Source organism: Neofelis nebulosa, chromosome 8 (assembly GCF_028018385.1).
Source record: "Neofelis nebulosa isolate mNeoNeb1 chromosome 8, mNeoNeb1.pri, whole genome shotgun sequence".
NCBI lineage: Eukaryota > Metazoa > Chordata > Mammalia > Carnivora > Felidae > Neofelis > Neofelis nebulosa.
In genome coordinates this window covers 15,106,789-15,127,040 of record NC_080789.1, presented here as the reverse complement: position 1 = coordinate 15,127,040, position 20,252 = coordinate 15,106,789, and the positions used below count along the sequence as shown (strand labels likewise).

The 20,252-nt window shown below is 48.6% G+C and overlaps 1 protein-coding gene across 5 annotated transcripts in view; it reads left to right on the top strand.

Moving 5' to 3' along the window:
* The window catches only part of ABTB3 (ankyrin repeat and BTB domain containing 3), a 317,410-nt gene that overhangs the window by 225,436 nt on the left and 71,722 nt on the right, over positions 1 to 20,252 (top strand). For 4 of the 5 annotated variants that reach the window (XM_058741506.1, XM_058741505.1, XM_058741504.1 and 1 more), the window contains exon 4: positions 12,997 to 13,149. In XM_058741506.1, the coding sequence (XP_058597489.1) occupies positions 12,997 to 13,149 (153 nt within the window). Of the gene's footprint in view, positions 1 to 12,642; positions 12,827 to 12,996; positions 13,150 to 20,252 lie in introns of those variants that run through there. The other variant, XM_058741508.1, reaches the window with a different exon arrangement.

Below are 20,252 nucleotides of genomic sequence, written 5' to 3'. Positions count from 1 at the left end.
CCTCCTTTTAGGGACCTTTCTAGAAGTTTCACAAGAAACTTCTGCTTAGGGGCACCTGGGTGGCTCAGCAGGTTAAGTATCCAACTCTTGATCTCAGCTCAAGTCATGATCTCACAGTTTGTGGGATCAAATCCCACGTCGGGCTCTGCGCGGACAGCATGGAACCTGCTTGGGATTCTCTCTCTCTCTATCTCTCTCTCTCTCTCTGTGTGTGTGTGTGTGTGTGTCCCTCTCCCCCCCCCCACTTGTGTGCACTCTTTTTCTCTCTCTCAAAATAAATAAATAAAAACTTAAAAATAATCTTTATTCTTCCAAATCTTAACAAAAAGAAAGAAAGAAACTTCTGCTTATATTATCATAAGAACCAGTCCCCTAGCTACAAGGGAGACTGAAAAATGTGTGCCAGGTGGTTATGAGCCCAGTTAACTAGTGGGGGGTTTTATTACTAAGGAAAAAGAAGAAAACACATATGGAGGGATACCCAGTGGTCTCTGCCAGAGTATAAAAATATTCTCTGTTAACTTTGTGAACAGTTACAGCGAACCTTTCATTTTGCATTCTCAGAGGTGTTTTTGTAGATCCATTCTTGACATTTCTTTTCGAATACTTTTCTGATTTTGTGTTTTCCCACTGCAGTTCTGGGGAAAAAGTAAAGTATTGGGAGTTTACACTTTTATTTCAGAAGTTACAAGGCCCTAGGTGGTGTTTCCCCCCATCTCTCCAGTGTGATCCTACCATCCCTCCCCTGCATTACTCTCTCTCCTTCATCTCAGCTCCAGCCACACCAAGCTGAATTCCCAGAAAGCACTATGCCCCAGCCTGCCACTGGGCCTTTGCACATGCTGTATCCTCTGCCTGGAATGATAGTATGTGTGGCTACTAGCCCTGGCTCTGGGTCTAACTGCCTACATATACACCCCAGTACTGTTCCTTATACCTGTGTCCCCTTAGGCAAGCTGTATAACCTCTCTGTGTCTGTTTAAGTATCTGCAGAATGAGGATAATAATAGTACTTACTTTACAGTTCTTGTCCTTATCAAATGAGCCAATGAAAGACAAATGCTTGCTATTTCTCCCATTTTACATACAAGGAAACTGAGGCACAGAGAAGTTAAGTAACTTGCCCAAGTCCCACAGCTAGCTAGTGATGGAGCCTGGGCTCCAACATAGGGCCTTCTGTCTTTAGAACGGGTGCCCTTCCCACCACACCAGCGCCACATATAAAGGTTTCCCTCCTAAGGCTGTGTGCTTCCCTTTACAGATTTTCATGATAATCCTTTTGGGAGCAGGGGCAGGCCCAGGTGATCCCTGTGGGCCCATCCCTGGCCTTTGCCTCTCAGCCTGCCACAGCCCAAGCCCTGCCCTTTTAGGCTTCTGGAACCACTGCCCCTGGGATGTGAGTCCCCGTATCATTTGCCACCTCCCAAGTGTTTATCTGTTGTGCCCAAGGCTGTGAGGAAGGTTCTGTGGCACCTCAAACAGCCTGTGGCTTCCCCTCTTCTGAAGCCCCGGCTCCCCTCCCAGGCCATTTATATCCCAGGCCCTGCCATCATCCCAGCCACTTGAGATCAGGTTCCCACCACAGAGGCTCTGCGCCCCTAAGCCAGGCCTGGCTTCGGTGCGGCCAGCAGCCCAGAGTGGGGAGGTCCAGGCTGGTCTGTTGGTCCCTGCGTGGTGTGTGAGGAAGGACTTCGGGGCTGTCATGCATCTTGCAGCTCAGAGCCGGCATCCTCTAGACCTGACGGGCTCCCTTTGAGCGGGCATCAGAACCCCTGCAGAGAACAAACCAGGCAGATGCCCAGGGTGCTTGTCTCAATAATGGCCCTCATCTCTGCAACCTATATTTTACAAAGAAAAAGGGTCTTTGCAGATGTGATTTAGTCTTGGGTGCTAACAGTGGGGAAATAATCCTGGATTATCTGGGTGGGCCTTGTATCCAATCCCACGTGTCCTTAGAGGGGAGAGAGATTTGACACCCACCCCAGAGGAGGAGATGATGTAAACACGGAGGCAGAGATGGAGAGATATAGCCGCAAGCCAAGGAGTGCTGGGGACCACCAAAAGCTGGAAGAGGCAAGGAATGAGCTTTTCCCTAGATCCTCTGGAGGGAGCACAGTTGTGCTGGAACCTTGCTTTTAGACTTCTGGCCCCGGACACGGTGAGAGAATACACTTCTGTTGTTTAAGCCACCGAGTTTGTGGTACTCTGTTACAGCACCCCCAGGAAACCAACGCACCCTGCAATCAGGCAGGAAGGCAGGAATATGCATTTTAGTCCGTTCCCCGGGTGATTTTGAGGCCCCCGCCACCACCAAGATGCAGCACTAGACGGAGAGTGCAGACTGAAACTCCAGGAGAGCTGTGATTCCTCCTCTCCCCCATTTTTGCTCCTCTCCTGTTCAAACGGTGGGAGACGGGAGCACGTTGGATGCTTAGATGCAGGTGGGAAAGTGCAGAGGAATGGGGGGTGGCGCTGAGTTAGGGGGCAGGGAGGTAAGTGATGGAGCTTCCTCCCCACAGGAAGCAGAGGGAGGCAGGCAGAGGAGGAACCTTCCTCCCCAGGATGGGAGGGGAGCTGAAAGCGGGGCGAGGGTGCAGGGAGGGGACCTGAGTTGTTACTCATATATCATATTTGCTCTGCCTGAACCTGCTGGTACCTCAACCCTCCGTTTGCAGCCCTCCAGCCCCCTACATCACCTGCTTCAGAATATGTGACAGGAAAGCCAAAGAAGGTTCCAAGGTCAGCCACAGGGGCCTGTTGGCATGATTAGCAGAGGTCAGCCTCCTCACTCAGGGACCCTTGGCCCTTGCCCCATGTTGGGGAATTTATATAATCACCCCTTGATGGGGCTGACTTCCACACTCAAAGGGCTTGTCCTTTGGGTGTGAAATGGCTTGCTCTTCCCGAAAAGCATAAACCTACCCATGATGCCTTTGTTTCACAGCCCCCAGGCAATGTGTCTACACACTCGGGTGTTGGGAAGCAGTCTTCTGTGTGACCCAGCACCCAAGCTTCCTCCCTGCCCTGGTGATTGTGGGTGACGGTGAAGGGGTTCCCCCATCAGCACAGAAGGAGGAGGCTGCAGGTCTGCTCAGGTCTGAAAGCGGTTAGCGGGCAGAACCCCCTGGTGGTCGGAGGTCAGCCTTTTTCTCTTAAGGCCTCCGGCCGATTGGATGAGGCCCACCCACTTTACGAAGATAATCCGCTTTACTCAAAGTCCACCCATCTAAATGTTAATCTCGTCTTAAAAAAAATACCTTCGTGGCAACATCCAGACTAGGCTTGACCACATATGGGGGTACTGTGACCTAGCCACATTGACATGTAAAATTAATCATCATAAGGTATATTCTTTTGAATAAGAATACACACATAGGATACATTCCCAGGATGATGATAAACACTGTCATGAATACAAAATTCCTACCAGACAGTGGGATGGGTATTTGGGTCAGAACAAACTCCCTGAGACTGAGAACTTTCGTTTAGTAAGACTGTTGGAAGACCAAAGGGGAATCCTGATGGGAGGCAGAACCCACCTCCCAGGATAAAAGCAGAAATTGCCAGACACCTTCTCTCCCAGCCTCCCTGGCAGTTTGGCACAGGCTCATAAACTAGGCTCACACAGGCCTCAGGAGGTCTGGATCCAAAAGAGCTCCTTCTTCCCTTCCATTGTCTCCTGGGCCTCTACCCCCTTTTGCAAATGACTCACTTCTGGACTCACTTTCTCCTCCTTAAACATGGTAAGAGAATTCACCTTCCCGGTTTCTGGCTTGAGTCATAATACTGCCCTCGGGCCTGGTTACTCAAAATGTGGTCCATACACTGGCAGGTGCATCATCACCTGGGAGCTTGTTACAAATGCAGAATCTCAGTCTCTGCCCCAGACCCACTGAATCAGAATCTGCATTTTAACAAGATCCCAGGCGATTCATGTGCACGTTCATGTTCGAGAAGCACCGACCTACAGCACCCTCTTGGCTTCTCCCACTCCAGACCCTCTGCCAGAACCACCCTCGGGGGCAGTGCAACTGTACTTTGCACAGTGGGACCCTGTCATTCTAGCAAATGAGCCATGGCCACCTCTGACCTCGGCGTCTTCCTAGCGTTCGTGCCCACAAGTACACGGAGATCACAGTGAATATTGCTATGGAAACCAACCTTGAATGTTGTCTGCTATCAATTTTGCTGCTTTTCCTTCACTCCCTGCATCTCTGGAATTATGAGCTCCTAAATCACACTCGAACACCTAAATTTCTCTGCAGCCTAAGACTTAACAAATAACAAAGATGTAGAGTCAAGGCCACACAATGTATAAAGGAAAGGCCTAGCAACTGCAGAGGTTCGCCTTGATTTAAAAAGCAAAGACAGGAGTGGTGTAGCAAGGTTCTCCCTCCGCCAGCCCAGAGAACACTTGAGTGATGCTAAAAACCACCCCAGTGATGCTGATGAGTGAAGATACCACCTGCTGAACATTTCTTGGTGCCCGGCTGTATACACCAATCCATTCAATTCTGATAGTACCCTCTGTCTTAGTTTCCTGTGGCTGCTGTTAAAAAAAAAAAAATGCCACGGACGTGAAGACTTCAGACAATACAGATTTATTGTCTTACGGTTCAAGAGGTCAGAAGTACGAAATCTGACTCACTGGGCTAAAGTGAAGGTGTCAGCAGGGCTGGTACCTTCCAGAGGCTCCAGGGGAGGATCACTTGGCCTGTTGTAGCTTCAGAAGGGCGCCTGCATTCCGTGGCTCATGGCCCCTTTCCTCCATTCATCCAGTTACTTCTCACGTCCTCACATCTCCTACTCCCTTCTAGTTTTTAAGAAATGTTTATTTATTTATTTTGAGAGAGACAGAGAGAGTTAGAGCAGGGGAGGGGCAGAGAGATGGAGACAGAGAATCCCAAGCAGGCTTCACATTGTCAGTGTGGAGCCGGACACGGAGTTTGAACTCGGGAACCGTGAGATCATGACCTGAGCCAAAACCAAGAGTAGACGCATAACCCACCCAGGTGTCCTATTCTCCCTTCTTTGACCTTCTCTCCTCTCTCTGCTAAGGACTTGTGATTGCATTTAGGGCCCACCTGGATGATTCCAGATAGCCTTTTCTTCTCAAAATCCTTAACTTATAATCACATGTGCAAAGACAATTTTGCCAGATAAGGTAACATTGACGAGTTCTAGGCATTAAGAGGGAGACATCTTTGGGGGGATTATGCAGCCCACCACACCCTGTTGAGCAGCTACTGTCCCATTTTCCCATGAGAGAACTCAGGCACAACAATTGAAACACCTTGTTCAAGGTCACACAGCCAGAAGGTGGAGCTGGAATCCAGCTCTGGGTCAGCTTCTCTCTAAAGCCCGAGGTTCTAATTCCAACCTCTGCCCTGCACGGCCTCCAGATGACTTTGAACTCACCCGCTGTTGTCAGTAGGTTCAAGGAAATGAACTGAAAACCATCAGCTCTCTAAAGAGTTGGAGCTTCCAAGTGAAATTTGTCTACCACAGACCAAAACCTCAAGGGCAAGGCAGGACTTAAGTCAAACCACAGGTGTATTGGTCTTCTAGGGCTTCTGTAACAAATTAACACAGGCTAGGCGCCTTGAATAAAGGAAACTTATTTTCTCACAGTGCTGGAGGCTGGAAGTCCAAGATCAAGGTGTCAGCGGGTTTGATTTTTTTTCCCCAAGGCCTCTCTCCTTGGCTTGCAGATGGCTGCCTCTTGCTACCTTTTTCACATCGTGCCCTGCTGTGCACACACACCCTTGGTGTCTCTCTGTGTCCTAATCTCGTCTTCTTTTAATTTTAAATTTGCTTATTTATTTTTACAGAGAGAGCACGCATGTGAGCTGGGAGAGGCAGAGAGAGAGGGAGAGAGAGAATCCCAAGCAGGCTCCTCACTGCCAGCGTGGAGCCCGATGTGGGGCTCGAACCCATGAGCCATGAGATCATGCCCTGAGCCGAAATCAAGAGTTGGACGCTTAACCAACTGAGCCACCCGGGTGTCCCCTAATCTCCTCCTCTTATGGGGATATCAGTCATACTGAATTAGGGCCCAGCCTAATGGCCTCATTTTAAAAATTACATTCCAAGGCGCTGGGAATTAGGGCTTCAACATAAGCATTTGGAGGGGATACAGTGCAGCCCTTATGCAGAGGTATTCTCTGCCCTCAGAAACAAGGCAGTTTATGTGTCCGAGGTGAATTCCAGAGCCCTGTGGACACCTTCATTCTCAGCTTAAATGCTGGTGCTTCGTTCTTCATCACCCTGTTTCCACACTAACCCGCTGCGACCCTATCGGTCCCCCGGCTTTGTGATCCTCTTGGTTTCCTCTGGCTGCTGTGATGAGTCCCCACAAACCTGGTGGGTTAAAACAACACACACTTATTCTCCAGGTGTTAGCAGGGCTGTTCTCTTCCGGAAGCTCTGAGGGAAGAATCCATTTCCTCACCTTTCCGGCTTCTAGAGCTACACCTCTTGGCTTGTGCCCCCGTCCTCTATCTTCAAAGCCCGCAACAGAGCATCTTGCTTCAGTATCACCTGTGCCAAATCTCCCTGTTTCTCTTTTATAAGGACCCCGATGACTGCACGTAGAGCCCACCTGGATAATCCAGGGTACTCTTCCCTTTTCACAATCTTAACTGAATTACATCAGCAGTCTCTTTTGCCGCCAACATTCACAGGTTCCAGGGGATAGGACTTGATATCTTGGGGGCTATTATTCAGCCTACCACCATGAGTTTTCCTCATTCATGTCCTGGCCACTCCTGTCATCCCTGGAGGGCCAGTACAGGAGATGATGCATGAGTGAAAGCCCTTGGTGAGCTGCAAAGGTTTTTTCCACCTCAGGGCCTTTGCACAGTTAATGCTGCCTGGAACATCCATGTCTTTACACACTCATTCACATATGCCAATTCCTTCTTGTCTTTGAGGTTTTGTTACCTCCTCAGAGAGGCCTTCACATTGCTCCACCTAAACCCTGTTTATTCTCTGTCCCAGCACTGACACTGATCAGCGTTTGTAATTGCTTTATGACTTGTTGGTTTATATGTTCCTTATCTGTGTTATCCCTGTTAGACTGTTAGTTCTGTGAGATCAAGGACCTGACAAGTCCTGTTCTCTGCTCTGTCTCCGGCTCCTGGAAACGTGCCTGCAGCATGGGTGCTCTCTAAAGGATTGTTGGATGAATGAGTGACGTTAACAGAGGACATTTCATCAGTTACACACCCCTGACATGGTTTGGGTTGTATTCTTGACCTGATTCTTGAGGTACTGCCTCTGGGGATGCCTGTGGTTCAGTATTCCCCAAATGCAACCATGACCTCCTTGTGGGAGGGCCCTATTTTCTAATCTCTCCAAAGCTTTCTGTCCCCATCATTGAGATCTTCACGTGCTTCTGCCCATCTTCAGGGCGTCTTCCTCAGCCCCCAGGAAACTGGCTATATTTCAATATACTCCAAGAATTTTAGAGGAGGAAGGAACTGAATGAATAGACCCAGGGTCAGCCAACTATGACCCGCCATCTGATTTTGTGAAGAAAGTTTTCGTGGAACACAGCCAGGTTCTTTCATTGATGTATTGTCGGGGTCTGCTTTCACACTATAATGGCCGGGTTGAGTGGCTGAGTCGGAGACTCTATGGCCTACAAAGCCTAATATATTTACTATCTGGCCTTGTGCAGAGAAGGTTTGCTGACTCCTGAAACAGACCATCTGATCCAAGCCCATCCACTTTATCGATGAAAACACTGAGAACCTATTTTCAGACCAGAGCCAGAATCCTGCCGTGGGCTTCTGGCAGATTCAGGGCTAGAATCCGGTTCTGCCGAACCCCAGACAAACCAGGCTTCTCCCACATACCCAACCATCCCCCTTAGCGCCCAGCCCCTCCCTGCCCAAACTCCCTTTCAAATCTCGGCGGTCACCCTCCTCACCAGCTCTCTCTTCAGTGTCTCAGAAAGGCCCCACCCATGTATCTTCTCCATCTCCCACCACTCGAATTGGGGCCCAACAACCTTCCTTAACCGACTTGCTCTCTTGATGCTACAAGAAGCCCACCCCTAGGCTTTCTCTTCCCTTCTAGAATCCCTGGTCCCAACCGCACAGACCTTCTCTTCGAACACCACAGCAAAGATTTCAATGGCCACTGCCCTGGTTGAGTTGACCGTGCCCTCCCTCTGTTCACCTCAGGCCACCCAGTTGGAGTTGTCAAACCCCAGAAGGAGCTTATTTAGAATGCACGTGCCCAAAGTTAGAGAGGGAGGGAGCCAAACCATAGAGACTCTTAAAAACTGAGAATGAAATGAGGGTTGATGGGGGGTAGGATGGAGGGGAAAGTGGGTGATGGGCATTGAGGAGGGCACCTGTTGGGATGAGCACTGGGTGTTGTATGGAAACTGATTTGACAATAAATTTCATATTAAAAAAAAATAGAATGCACATGCCCTGGGGCACCTGGGTGGCTCAGTCAGTTGGGCGTCCGACTTCAGCTCAGGTCATGATCTCACGTGAGTTTGTGGGTTTGAGCCCCGCGTCAGGCTCTGTGCCGACAGCTCTGAGCCTGGAGCCTGCTTCAGATCCTGTGTCTCCCTCTCTCTCTCTCTGCCCCTCCCCTGCTCATGCTCTGTCTCACTCTGTCTCTCAAAAATAAATAAATGCTAAAAAAAAAAAAAAAAAAAAATTTAGAATGCACATGCCCAGACCCCACCCCAGACTTGTTAAACCAAAACTCTGGGGGTGAATCAGGGCCTGGAGAATTTTCAGACATACGCACAGTACCCCGTGATTCTGTTGTGGAGCACACAGTCTAAGATTAACCACTTCACTGAGCTATGGGCTTCACAAGCCTCCTGTAGGCTTTAGTCACTGCAGACAACTTCAGAACAAAGTCGGTAGTCAATGGAACACGGTTCTCTTCAAAAATACATCAGGAGAATGCAGCCTTTCTCCTTCCGTTTCCTGCATCCTCTCCTTAACTCAAGGCCCTAGAATTCTTTCCCGTCTCCAAACTCCTCCAAAAGAAACATCACAAAATAACACTTTTCCCCCCTCTGAGTAGACAGGATAAGAAGATTTTTAAATGAGTTGCTGGCAAAGAATTCATGCGCTTATAAACTATTGAGGTCAGGGTGACGGAGAGAGAGAAGGCAATGGTGAAAGGAGAGTAGGTACAGAGAAAAGTCCAGAGCAGGCTGGAATCCTAGGGTTCAAGGTTTCTTCTTCTGGTGCTCGCCAGCTGTCTTGGTACAGGTGTTATTTTGAAGACAGCAGTGTCTCTTTCTCTCCTCTTCAGTATTCGTCAGGAGCTGGCGGCGTGCCCTGGGCCTTGCACCTCACATAAAAGGCAGAAGCCGAAGGGCAGTCTGCAGTAGAGACGGGACGCAGCCCCCCAGGGGCTGAGAGTTCTGGGCTGCGCTTGGGGGGCACCGAGCAAAGGAAAGGCCAGATGGGATGGCGGCTGCCTTGGAAAAACAACCCAGAGGAGAGTTCTCTGAGCGCTCGGGGCTGGTTTCTACAGCGACGGAGACATGGTGACAAAAATAAGTCCGGCTCACCTGAGACAGTAGAATCCAATTCAATTCCAAGTCAGTGTGTGTTTATTGAGTGCCTGATTCAGTTTAGGTGATGGAGAGAACGAGAGAATGAGGGCGACAGCCTAAGCAGCAGGCTGACTCAGGCAGAAATTCCCTGGGAGACTGCCTCCCAGATCCATGGGTCCAGAAACTCGATTGTATCCATTGTACCCGGTAGGAAATCGGTAAATCTTTGTCTGTCTGGTGAACAAGTATTTATTAAGTGCTTCCAGCCTGCCAGGGCCGTCCTGGGGCCGTGGCTGAATCAGTGAATCTAGCAGGCCCATGTCCCTGCCCCCAGTGGAGTTTACATTCTTCTACTGGGGCATCTGCAAGGCCAGTGGGTAAGGTCAGTGGAATGGGGTCTATTATAGGAGGGGTCCACTGGGAGTGGATAATCAGGAGGAATGTTTAGGGTAGGGTAGGACTTGCTCTGTAGTTGGAAGGGTAAGTGGGGTGTGGATTTTTAAAAAGCTGGAGGCCTTACAGACAGGGGACTGAGCTGCATGGCCGGAAATGAAAATGGTGTGCCATCGAAATTCCATGACCAGATCAGCTCGTTCTTCTGGGGCAACAGGTGCATGCTGGTAACAGAGCACATTTTGGGAAGTTAGACAAGAGAATGTCAGTACCACATGGGGTTATGGCACACAGGCTGTGTACTCAGGCATCTTGGCTCTGACTCCTAGCTCTCATACTTGCTAACCTTGTAATCCAAGGCATGCTACTTAACCTCAATAAACGTCATTCTCCTGATGGAGAAAATAGGCGTAGTCACAACTAGCTTATAGGTTGGTCCTAAGCATTTCAATGAGATCATGAATGGGATTAATTGAGAACGACTGTAAAAAGCTTAGCTGTTGAATGTTAACATTGGATATACAGCTTGCTTTCTAGGCAAACTGGAACTCGCCACCAAAAACTTGGTAGGGAGCTCAGGATGCCTGTATACAGTGAGCAGTTTGTTGCCTTGGCAACCCTCCATTTAAGACCCTTTTTCCACCCCGTGGCAGCCATGCTGGACTGAATGGCAGCACTGGGGTCAAGGTGAGGCAGGAGAGGTGCCTAGAACATATTTGCATGACCTGGCCTCCTTCAATTTTGCACCCTGAGTGCCCTGCTTGCCTCAGCCTAACCATGGTTCTGCCGAATACAGGAAACATTTTTGGTCTGCAGGTTTGTGTGAAATCTGCATTTCTCAAAGTGTGTTCTTTGGTCTACTTAAATCAGCATCATAGGGGCTGCTTATTAAAATTATATTTGTGGGGGATGCCTGGGTGGCTTAGTCGGTTAAGCGTCCGACTTCGGCTCAGGTGTGACGATCTCATGGTTCATGAGTTTGAGCCCTGCGTCAGGCTCTGTGCTGACAGCTCAGAGCTTGGAGCCTGCTTCGGATTCTGTGTCTCCCTGTCTCTCTCTGCCCCTCCCCCACTTGCACTCTGTCTGTCTCTCTCTCTCAAAAATAAAAAATAAAAATAAAAAAATAAAAAATTATATTGGTGGACCTGACAAAATCAGCATCTCTGGAGATGAGGTGGGTGGGGCGGGTGTGCATTTTAACACACACACACACACACACACACACACACACACACACACACATTCCCAGGCCCTCCACCAACCCTAGAGCAGAAGTTCTTTGTGTGTGTTTGTGTGTGTGATAATAATAGCATTATTTTATTTTTTTTATTTTTCATTTTTTAAAATTTACATCCAAATTAGTTAGCATATAGTGCAACAATGATTTCAGGAGTAGATTTCTTAATGCCCCTTACCCACTTAGCCCATCCCCCCCTCCCACAACCCATCCTGCAACCCTCAGTTTGTTCTCCATATTTATGAGTCTCTTCAGTTTTGTCCCCCTCCCTGTTTTTATATTATTTTTGCTTCCCTTCCCTTGTGTTCATCTGTTCTGTGTCTTAAAGTCCTCATATGAGTGAAGTCCTATGATATTTGTCTTTCTCCGACTGACTAATTTCACTTAGCATAATACCCTCCAGTTCCATCCATGTAGTTGCAAATGGCAAGATTTCATTCTTTTTGATTGCCGAGTAATACTCCATTGTGTATATATGCCACATTTGCTTTATCCATTCATCCATCGATGGACATTTGGGCTCTTTCCATACTTTGGCTATTGTTGATAGCGCTGCTATAAACATGGGGGTGCATGTGCCCCTTCGAAACAGCACACCTGTATCCCTTGGATAAATGCCTAGTAGTGCAATTGCTGGGTCTAGAGCAGTTCTATTTTTAGTTTTTTGAGGAACCTCCATACTGATTTCCAGAGTGGCTGCACCAGCTTGCATTCCCATAAAGCAGAAGTTCTTTGAGTGTGACCCCAAACCAGCAGTATCTACATCACACAGAAACTCATTAGAAATGCAGATTCTTGTCTACCTCCCCAAGCTACTGGATCAGACACCTTGTGGGTGGGGCCCAGCAATCTGTATTTTAACAAGCCCTCCAGATAATTTTGATGTGCAATGAAGTCACCCCTTGGGCGGTGGGGGGGGGGGGGTTGGGAGTGGGGGGGTGGTAAAAACTGCTAGTATCCAGCCCCATCCTAGATGAATTCAATCAGAATCCCTGAGATAGGGCTCCCCGGCCAACCCAGCGATCCTAATGGGAGGACAGAGTTTGTAATCATCACTGGAAGAAACAGGAAGTTGGCACAAATGTATTACACTTACAAAAGTACGGTCAGCCAGGGGCAGGGTCTCAGTTAATTCTTGCAACAAGCTGGCCCCTGCTGTGGTCTCCTTAGCTGGTGAGGAACCTGAGACTCCCGGAGCGTCAGGGGGTGTGGCCAGGCCCCCAGGCACCGGCAGTTGTGCTGGCTGTGCTGGGCAGAGCCACCTGGCTCCGGGAAGACAGCGTGGGGTCTTGGATCTTTGCTGTTGGAAGCGTGGTGCTCAGGCAGAGCTGGGGCTGGGAGAGCTCCACGAGGGGAGCTAGGGGAGATGGGAGGGGAGATTTGGAGGACACCTTAGGGCCGGATCCAGAATGGGGAGTCCCAAGTACCAATAACCCCAGGCGTTTTTTGGGTTTTCTACTAAGTGCCAGCCCCTGTGCTTGGTGCTTTAAGTGAGCCATCTCCTGTGTGTTCACATGATCTCTGAGGGCGATAACACTCGCAGGATAGTCACACGGTATCCCTGTTTTGCAGATGAGGAAACTGAGGCCCAAAGACTCCGGAGAGTCTGCCCCGGGGTCGCCGGTGCGGTCACCCGTGCGATCAGGATGTCTCCAAAGGTTCTCCCACCACACGGGGATTCAGAGTCAGGGTCCCCAGGGAAAGCGGGGTGGGGGTGGGGGGGCTCAGGGGCGGGGGTGGGGGGTGGGGGCCGGCGAGCAGGAGGTGGGGCTGAGCCGGCAGCCCCCGCCACCCTGCCGCCCTAACGCTCTCGCGTCCTCCCGCGCAGGCCCTTCCTCGTGCTGCCGCCGCTGATGGAGTGGATCCGGGTGGCCGTGGCGCACGCCGGCCACCGCCGCAGCTTCTCCATGGACAGCGACGACGTCCGCCAGGCGGCCCGGCTGCTGCTGCCCGGCGTGGACTGCGAGCCGCGCCAGCTCAGGTAGGGCCGGGTCGGGGCGCAGCGAGGGGCGTCCTCCCCGGGGGGAGCGGGACCGCCGATCGAGCCCCGCCCGGCGCCCGCCGTGCGCCCCGCAGACGGTTGAAATGACAGACGCGGGCTTGAGGATAAGCGGGTCCCCGCACTTCCAGGGATGGAGGAGGACGGGAGCAAGGCGTGTTGGGAACGCTCCGCTCTTCGATGACCAGTTACCGGCCTGCCTGTTTCTGTTCACATTCTTTCAGTCTCATTCTCCTCCTCTCCCTCTCCCTCCCTCCCTCTCTCCCTCTTCCCTCACTCCAAAGAGAAATTATGGTCTTCCTGTAGTTTTCCAACAAAATCTTGCACAGTAAAATTGCTGGCTGGGTGAAAGCACATCTCTGCTTTTTCACATCCATAGGGATGGCGGGAGCCCTCTATTTCCCGCGCCTGTAACCAGGTCTCTCCCCCATCAGGGTGGGAATTTTTCTTGGGCCACTCAGGGACCCCCCCCCCCCCCCGTGCATGGGGGCTCATTTTTATCCAAAGCAAAAGAAAGAAAATAAACCACTCAGCTGAGTCAAAACCTGGGTCTAAATGCAAAAAAGCAGGAAGCTCAGAGGTGTGTATGCATATGTGTGCTGTCTTCCGGGTGGTCATTGTCACTATTTTCTTTCTATTTTTCTTTCTTCCCCCCTGGCTTTATTAATACATAGTTGACATAGAACATTGTGGACCTGTAAGGTGTACAAGGTGTTGGTTTGATACATTTATATATTGCAACATGATTACCACCTTTAAGAGTGTTGGCTAACACCTCCATTCCATCACATGATGACCATTTCCTTTTTGTGGTGAGACCATTTAAGACCTACTCTCTTAGCAATAGCAACTTTCAAGTATATGATACAGTATTAATGGCTATAATCACCATACTGTACATTAGATCCCCAGAACTTAGTCATCTTATAACAGGAAGTTGGCACCCTTGGACCAACATGTCCCCATGTCTCCCACCCTCTTGCCCCTGGCAACCACCATTCTACTCTCCGTCTCTCTCAGCTCTGTTTAGAGTCCACATATAAATGAGAGCACACAGTATTTGCCTTTCTCTGTCTGACTTATTTAACTTAGCATAATGCCCTCAAGATCCATCCAAGTTGATGGAAACGCTAGGGTTTCCTTTTTTCTCGTGGCTGAATAATATTCCATTATGTACGTATATATTTTTTTTCACATCTTTCTCCATTCATCCATTGATACTTAGGTTGTTTCCATATCTTGGCTATTGTGGCTAATGCTGTATTTGAACGTGGGGGTGCAGATGTCTCTTTGCAATCCTGTTTTCATTTCCTTTGGATATCAACCCACAAGTGGGATTACTGTATCACATGGTAGTTCTATTTTTAATTTTTTGAGGAACTTTCACACTGTTTTCTATCATGGAATGGTGGCTGTACCAATATACATTTCCACCAAGAGTGCCCAAGGGTTCCCTTTTCTCCACATCCTCACCAACACTTGTTATTTCTTAGCTTTTGGATAGCTAGCCATTCTAACAAGGGTGTGCTGATAACCCATTGTGATTTTGATTTGCATTCCTGAGCATGTGGGGTTTCTAAACAGTTTGGGGTTTTTTTTCCCCTTAGTGTGTGAGGTCTCTGAGTTCTTGGGTGTCTGTGTCCCTGAGTGTAATGTTTCTGAGCTGTTGGGGGTCTGTATCCCAGATTTGGGGTCTCCCAGCCATTTAATATGGCCCGCGCAGGATTGGAAGTCCCTCGATTCTTTGTGGGTTCTGCATCCTGGATGTGTGGACTCTGAACCCAGAGTGAGAGTTCTCTGAGCTGTTTAAAGGGTCTGTATCAATGTGTGAGATCTACTGGCTGGTTGGAGCCTTTGTTCTTGAGGGCCCTGAACTGGCTGGCTGTTTCCCCAGGTGTAAGGTCTCTGGCTATATGGGAGTTTGTATTCTCGGTATATGATCTGCAAGGCAGCTTCAGGTATGTGTCCAAGATATGTCCATCTGTAGGTCTCTGTGCTGTTTCTGTATCTGTTTTCAGATTGTGAGGTCTCTGAAGTATTAGCCAGTCTGCACACAGAGTATAGCATTCTGAACACTTGGGTATGTGCGTCCGATAGAGTGAATCCCTTGAGCCATTTGCAGGTCTTTGCAGGTCTATGTTTATGAGCTGTGTGGGCATCTTTGTTCAGAGTATGAGAGCTCTGAGACATTTGGGTGTCTTGTCCGAGGTGTGAGTTGTTGAGCAGTTTGAGGGTCTTCATGTCAGAGTTTGAGGTCTCTGAGTTGTTTGTTAAATGTTTCACATCCATCTGCTATTGGGGATTTGTGAGGAAGAGTGGAGTTTCTGAACTTTTTGGTGGTCTGTGTTTCAAGATACGAATCTAAAATATGTAAAGAACTCATACAAGTCAGTAACAAAAAAACAATCTGATTATAAAATGGGCAGAAGATCTGAATAGGCATATTCCCAAAGAGGACGTCCAGATGGCCACCAAGCACATAAAGAGTTACTCCTCATCCAGAAAATGTAAATCAGACCCACAGGGAGATATCCCCTGACACCAGTCAGAATGACTATTAGCAAAAAGACAAGAAACAGGTGTCGGCGAGGATGTGGCGGAAAAGGAACCCTCATGCAGCGTTGGTGGAAATGCAGACTACGGCAGCCACCGTGGAAAACGGTAATGGAGGTGCCTCAAAAAATTAAAATTAGGGTTACCACAGGATGCGGCAATGCCACATTGCTGGGTATCCAGCTGAAGAAACAAAAACACGAATTGGAAAAAATACATATCCCTATGTTTACTGCACATTATTTATAAGCTAAAACATGGAGACAACCTATGTCCATCGATCGATGAATGGATAAACAAGATGTGGTGTTTATACACAGTGGAATACGATGCAGCCATAAAAACCAATGAAATCTTGGTTTGCAACAACATGGACGGACCTTGAGGGTATTAGGCTAAGTGAAATGAGTCAAACAGAGAAAGACAAATACCACATGCTTTCACTTATGTGTGGAATCTAGGGAAAAAAAAAAAACAAAACCCAGACTCATAGATACAAAAAACAGATTAGTGGCTGCCAGAGGAGGGTAATGAGCAGCGGGCAAAATGGGTAAAGGGGATTAAGTGGTTCTGGGTTGCCTGGATGGCTCAGCTGGTTAAGTCTCTGACTTCAGCTCAGGTCATGATCTCACGGCCTGTGAGTTTGAGCCCCACGTCAGGCTCTGTGCTGACAGCTGGGATCCTGAAGCCTGCTTCGGGTTCTGTGTCTGCCTCTCAACCTGCCCCTTCCTCACTCACACTCTGTCTCAAAAATGAATTGTTCAAAAACAATTTTTAAAAAAGTACAGGCTTCTAGTTATAAAATAAGTAAGTCACAAGGATGAAGAATATAGTCAGTAATATGTATTAACTGGGGCGCCTGAGTGGTTCAGTCAATTGAGTGTCCGACTTCGGTTCAGGTCATGATCTCACAGTTCGTGAGTTTGAGCCCCGCGTTGGGTTCTGGGCTGACAGCTCAGAGCCTGGAACCTGCTTCGGATTCTGTGTCCCCCTCTCTCTCCGCCCCACCCCTGCTTGTGCTCTCTCTCTTTCAAAAATGAATAAACATATAAAAAAAATTTTAATAATAATAATAATATGTATTAACTTTGTAAGATGACAGATGGTAACCACACTTATGGTGGTGACTATTTCACAATGTATAACAAGTGTTAAATCACTGTATTATGTATATCTGAAGCTAATATAATACATCGGTCATGCCTCAAAAAATAAAAATAAATTTAGAAAACACCTTAGGACAGACATCTTCAAAGATTTCAGAGGCCTCACACCCTGAACACATACTCAAGATACTTCAGAGGCAAACTTTGAAACCCACACCGTAATGAGTTTGCAGACCTCATACCTTGAATACAGAAGCCCAGAGGCCACAGATTCAAACTTGGAACACAAACCCTCAAAGAGCTTAGAGACTTCACACACTGAACACACATTGTGAAAGACTTTGAACTCATACATAGTCACTATTTTCAAATCCCCACTGTGCACCCAATGAGAAACTGCCCTTCCTCTGAAATCCATCTGGCCCAATCGTGTGACCAGGCCACAGAGATTTCCACCCTTCTGATCTGATTGGGGTCTTCCAGGAAATAGAGGGTTTACAGCATAAAACAGAGCCCGCCCCCACCCCGGAGACCCCAGAGATGCCCCTTGGCCCAGGAACATACGGGGGGCTGATCAAGTCACCATTGCTGGCCTTTATTAAATGCTTTACCATATTCTGGGCACTGTTTGAAGTGCTTTACACAGATTCATTAATATCTAATATTCTCCAAACCTTACGAAGTGGATACTGTTATTATGTCCACTTTACAGATAAGGAAACCGAGGCACAGATAGGTTAAGTAACATGCCCCAGGTCATAGGACTCGTAAGTGGTGAAGCCAGGACGTGGATTTAGGTGCCCCAGACCCCCAGGCCCGTAGTTCTAACCACTCAGGTTTCTGTCTAGGCAGCTCCTGCCTACACTGTGCTCCCATAAGGGATGACCTTGTCACCTAGAATAACGGCAGGTCTTGGGGAGATGCTAAGGGGCGGCTATTTATTTAGCACCTACTGTGTGCCAGTTCTCTCCCCATTTTACAGATTAGGAGGCTGTTGGTGGGACACTTTATAGATGGAGGTAGCAGGGGTGGGATCCTTGTGGCTCATGCTCCAAAGCCCATCCTTTGCCCACTAGACTCCCCTGCTCCCTGTGTCCTCGGGGTGGCACCTTATCTGTCTGCTTTCTCCCACCACCCTTGCCTGCCATCACCAGCTGGAATCTGACTTGACCTTGAGGCTCAAGCTCTTCTCTTTGCAACAGTCCTGAGTCTGCTGGGTGTCAGGGAAAGTAAGGTATTGGACACCTTACTTTCCAGGCACTGTCTTCGTGGCATACAGTCGCCAACAATTGTGCAAGGCAGACTTTTTTATCCCATTTTACAGATAGGAAGGCTGAGGCTAATGGAGGTTAGTGGAACTTGCCTGAAGTCACACAGCTACTGTGAGGCAGATGAGTTCTAGAATGGAGGACCTGGCCAGTGGAGGTAACAACAGTGTCTCCTTGGCTCTCTCCCCTCCCCCCACTCCCAGACATTCACCTTCCAAGTTGCCAGGTAGGCTCCAGGTTCTGAGCCCAGCCCAGCTGAGCCCGCTTCTCTAAGTAAAACAGCCCTAGAAAAGTGCGGGTCATTGGGGCTTCTAACAAACGCAGGAACTTGGGATCTCGGTGTTGGTGACTAGAGTGTCAGTGACTATTAGCACGTATAATTACCTACCAGCTGGCCGAGGTTTCCTGGTGGGAGGCAGCCTGGATACCAGCTGGGACAGAGCAACCAGAGTCAAGGATTCTCAGGTCTGATGCTAGTACAGCCATTGATTTTCAGAGTGACCTTGGCCAAATGCTGCTGGAGCTCTGCTTTTGTCTTTATTCGGCTACAGTAAAGCCTCACCATGGTGATGGGGTTTATTCAAAAGGAACACCATTTGATGCGGCTGCAGTTTGTAAGCTGACAGGGGTGACCCATTTATTCTTCCTTAATTAAAATATCAGATAATGTAAACCTGGGAAATTCAGCCTTTTATTTCTTCTCTTTTTCCTCTCCTTTGGGAGGTGGGGGAGGGGGCCCGTAGAATAAAAGAAAGAACAAATAATACATGCGGGCAGGGTTTTACATTTTCTTATTAATAATTGGTCTTGAAACAGTTTAGAAGTACAAAGAGTAAATCCTGTTTATTTCCCTGTATTTGTAAGAGGCAATTTTTCTGCTCCAGAGTGGGGCTGTGTTAAAATAATGATAATAAGGGATGTTCTCAAATCCTATCTTAGCTGATCAACAGCATCTACCAACAGGATTTAGGGGTTATTAGAACGATGAGCTCACTCCAGGAAACAGTCACTTTTTGCAAGTATTTCTTAAAGTCAAAACAGATTTTGAGCTGTCCCAGAATGGATAAGTTTAGGGAGCAGTAAGGTGCGAAGGGTATCAGGATGGGATTCAGGAGACCAGGGTCGTTACGTTCTTTCCTTCCCTCTTTTGTTACATTTACTGAGACCTTACTGGGTGCCAAATGACACTCTCGATGCTCTCATCTGGGTCTGCTGCTGTGTAACAGGTGACTTCGCCCATCTCACAGGACAAGTTTGCTTCGTGAGGTGGGGAACCCCAGAAGGGAGCCGAGTATGAATTTAATGAATTGAACCCTGCTTGACCTCTACTTTAAAAAAATATTTTTTTTTTTTTATTTTGAGAGACTGAGCACGAGTTGGGGATGTGCAGAGGTGGAGGGAGACCCAGAACCTGAAGCGGGCTCCAGGGTCTGAGCTGTCAGCACAGAGCCCGATGCAGGGCTCGAACTCAATGAACCTCGAGATCATGACCTGAGCCAAAGTGAGATGCTTAACCAACTGAGCCACCCAGGCGCCCCTGATCTACTGCTTTTAACCCTTCTCAGGTCTCCTGGACACCTTTTGAGGTTAACAGGCTTTTGCCATTTGTCCAGTTTGGGTCAAACTGGGTTCTAAGGTGAAGGTTGCACCCCAACAGTACCTGTCCTAAAATCCTGGTGCCTCCCACATAGCCTCTAATGACAGCTGGAGGTTCAGGTTTGTTTATCAATATGTATGGGGGTGCTGGTGGTCCGTGACGCCCTGTGGGAGGCATAGGGAGGCCACGTCAGGGCCACAGCATCTGGTGATCACCGAGTCACCTAGGAGACAGGCATTGTGCTGCTGGAGCTGTTGGCTCTCTTTCCCATGAACATCTGTGGCCCTTTAAGAAGAGTATCGCCCCTGGGGCGCCTGGGTGGCGCAGTCGGTTAAGCGTCCGACTTCAGCCAGGTCACGATCTCGCAGTCTGTGAGTTCGAGCCCCGCGTCAGGCTCTGGGCTGATGGCTCAGAGCCTGGAGCCTGTTTCCGATTCTGTGTCTCCCTCTCTCTCTGCCCCTTCCCCGTTCATGCTCTGTCTCTCTCTGTCCCAAAAATAAATAAAAAACGTTGAAAAAAAAATTTAAAAAAAAAAAAAAAAAGAAGAGTATCGCCCCGTGA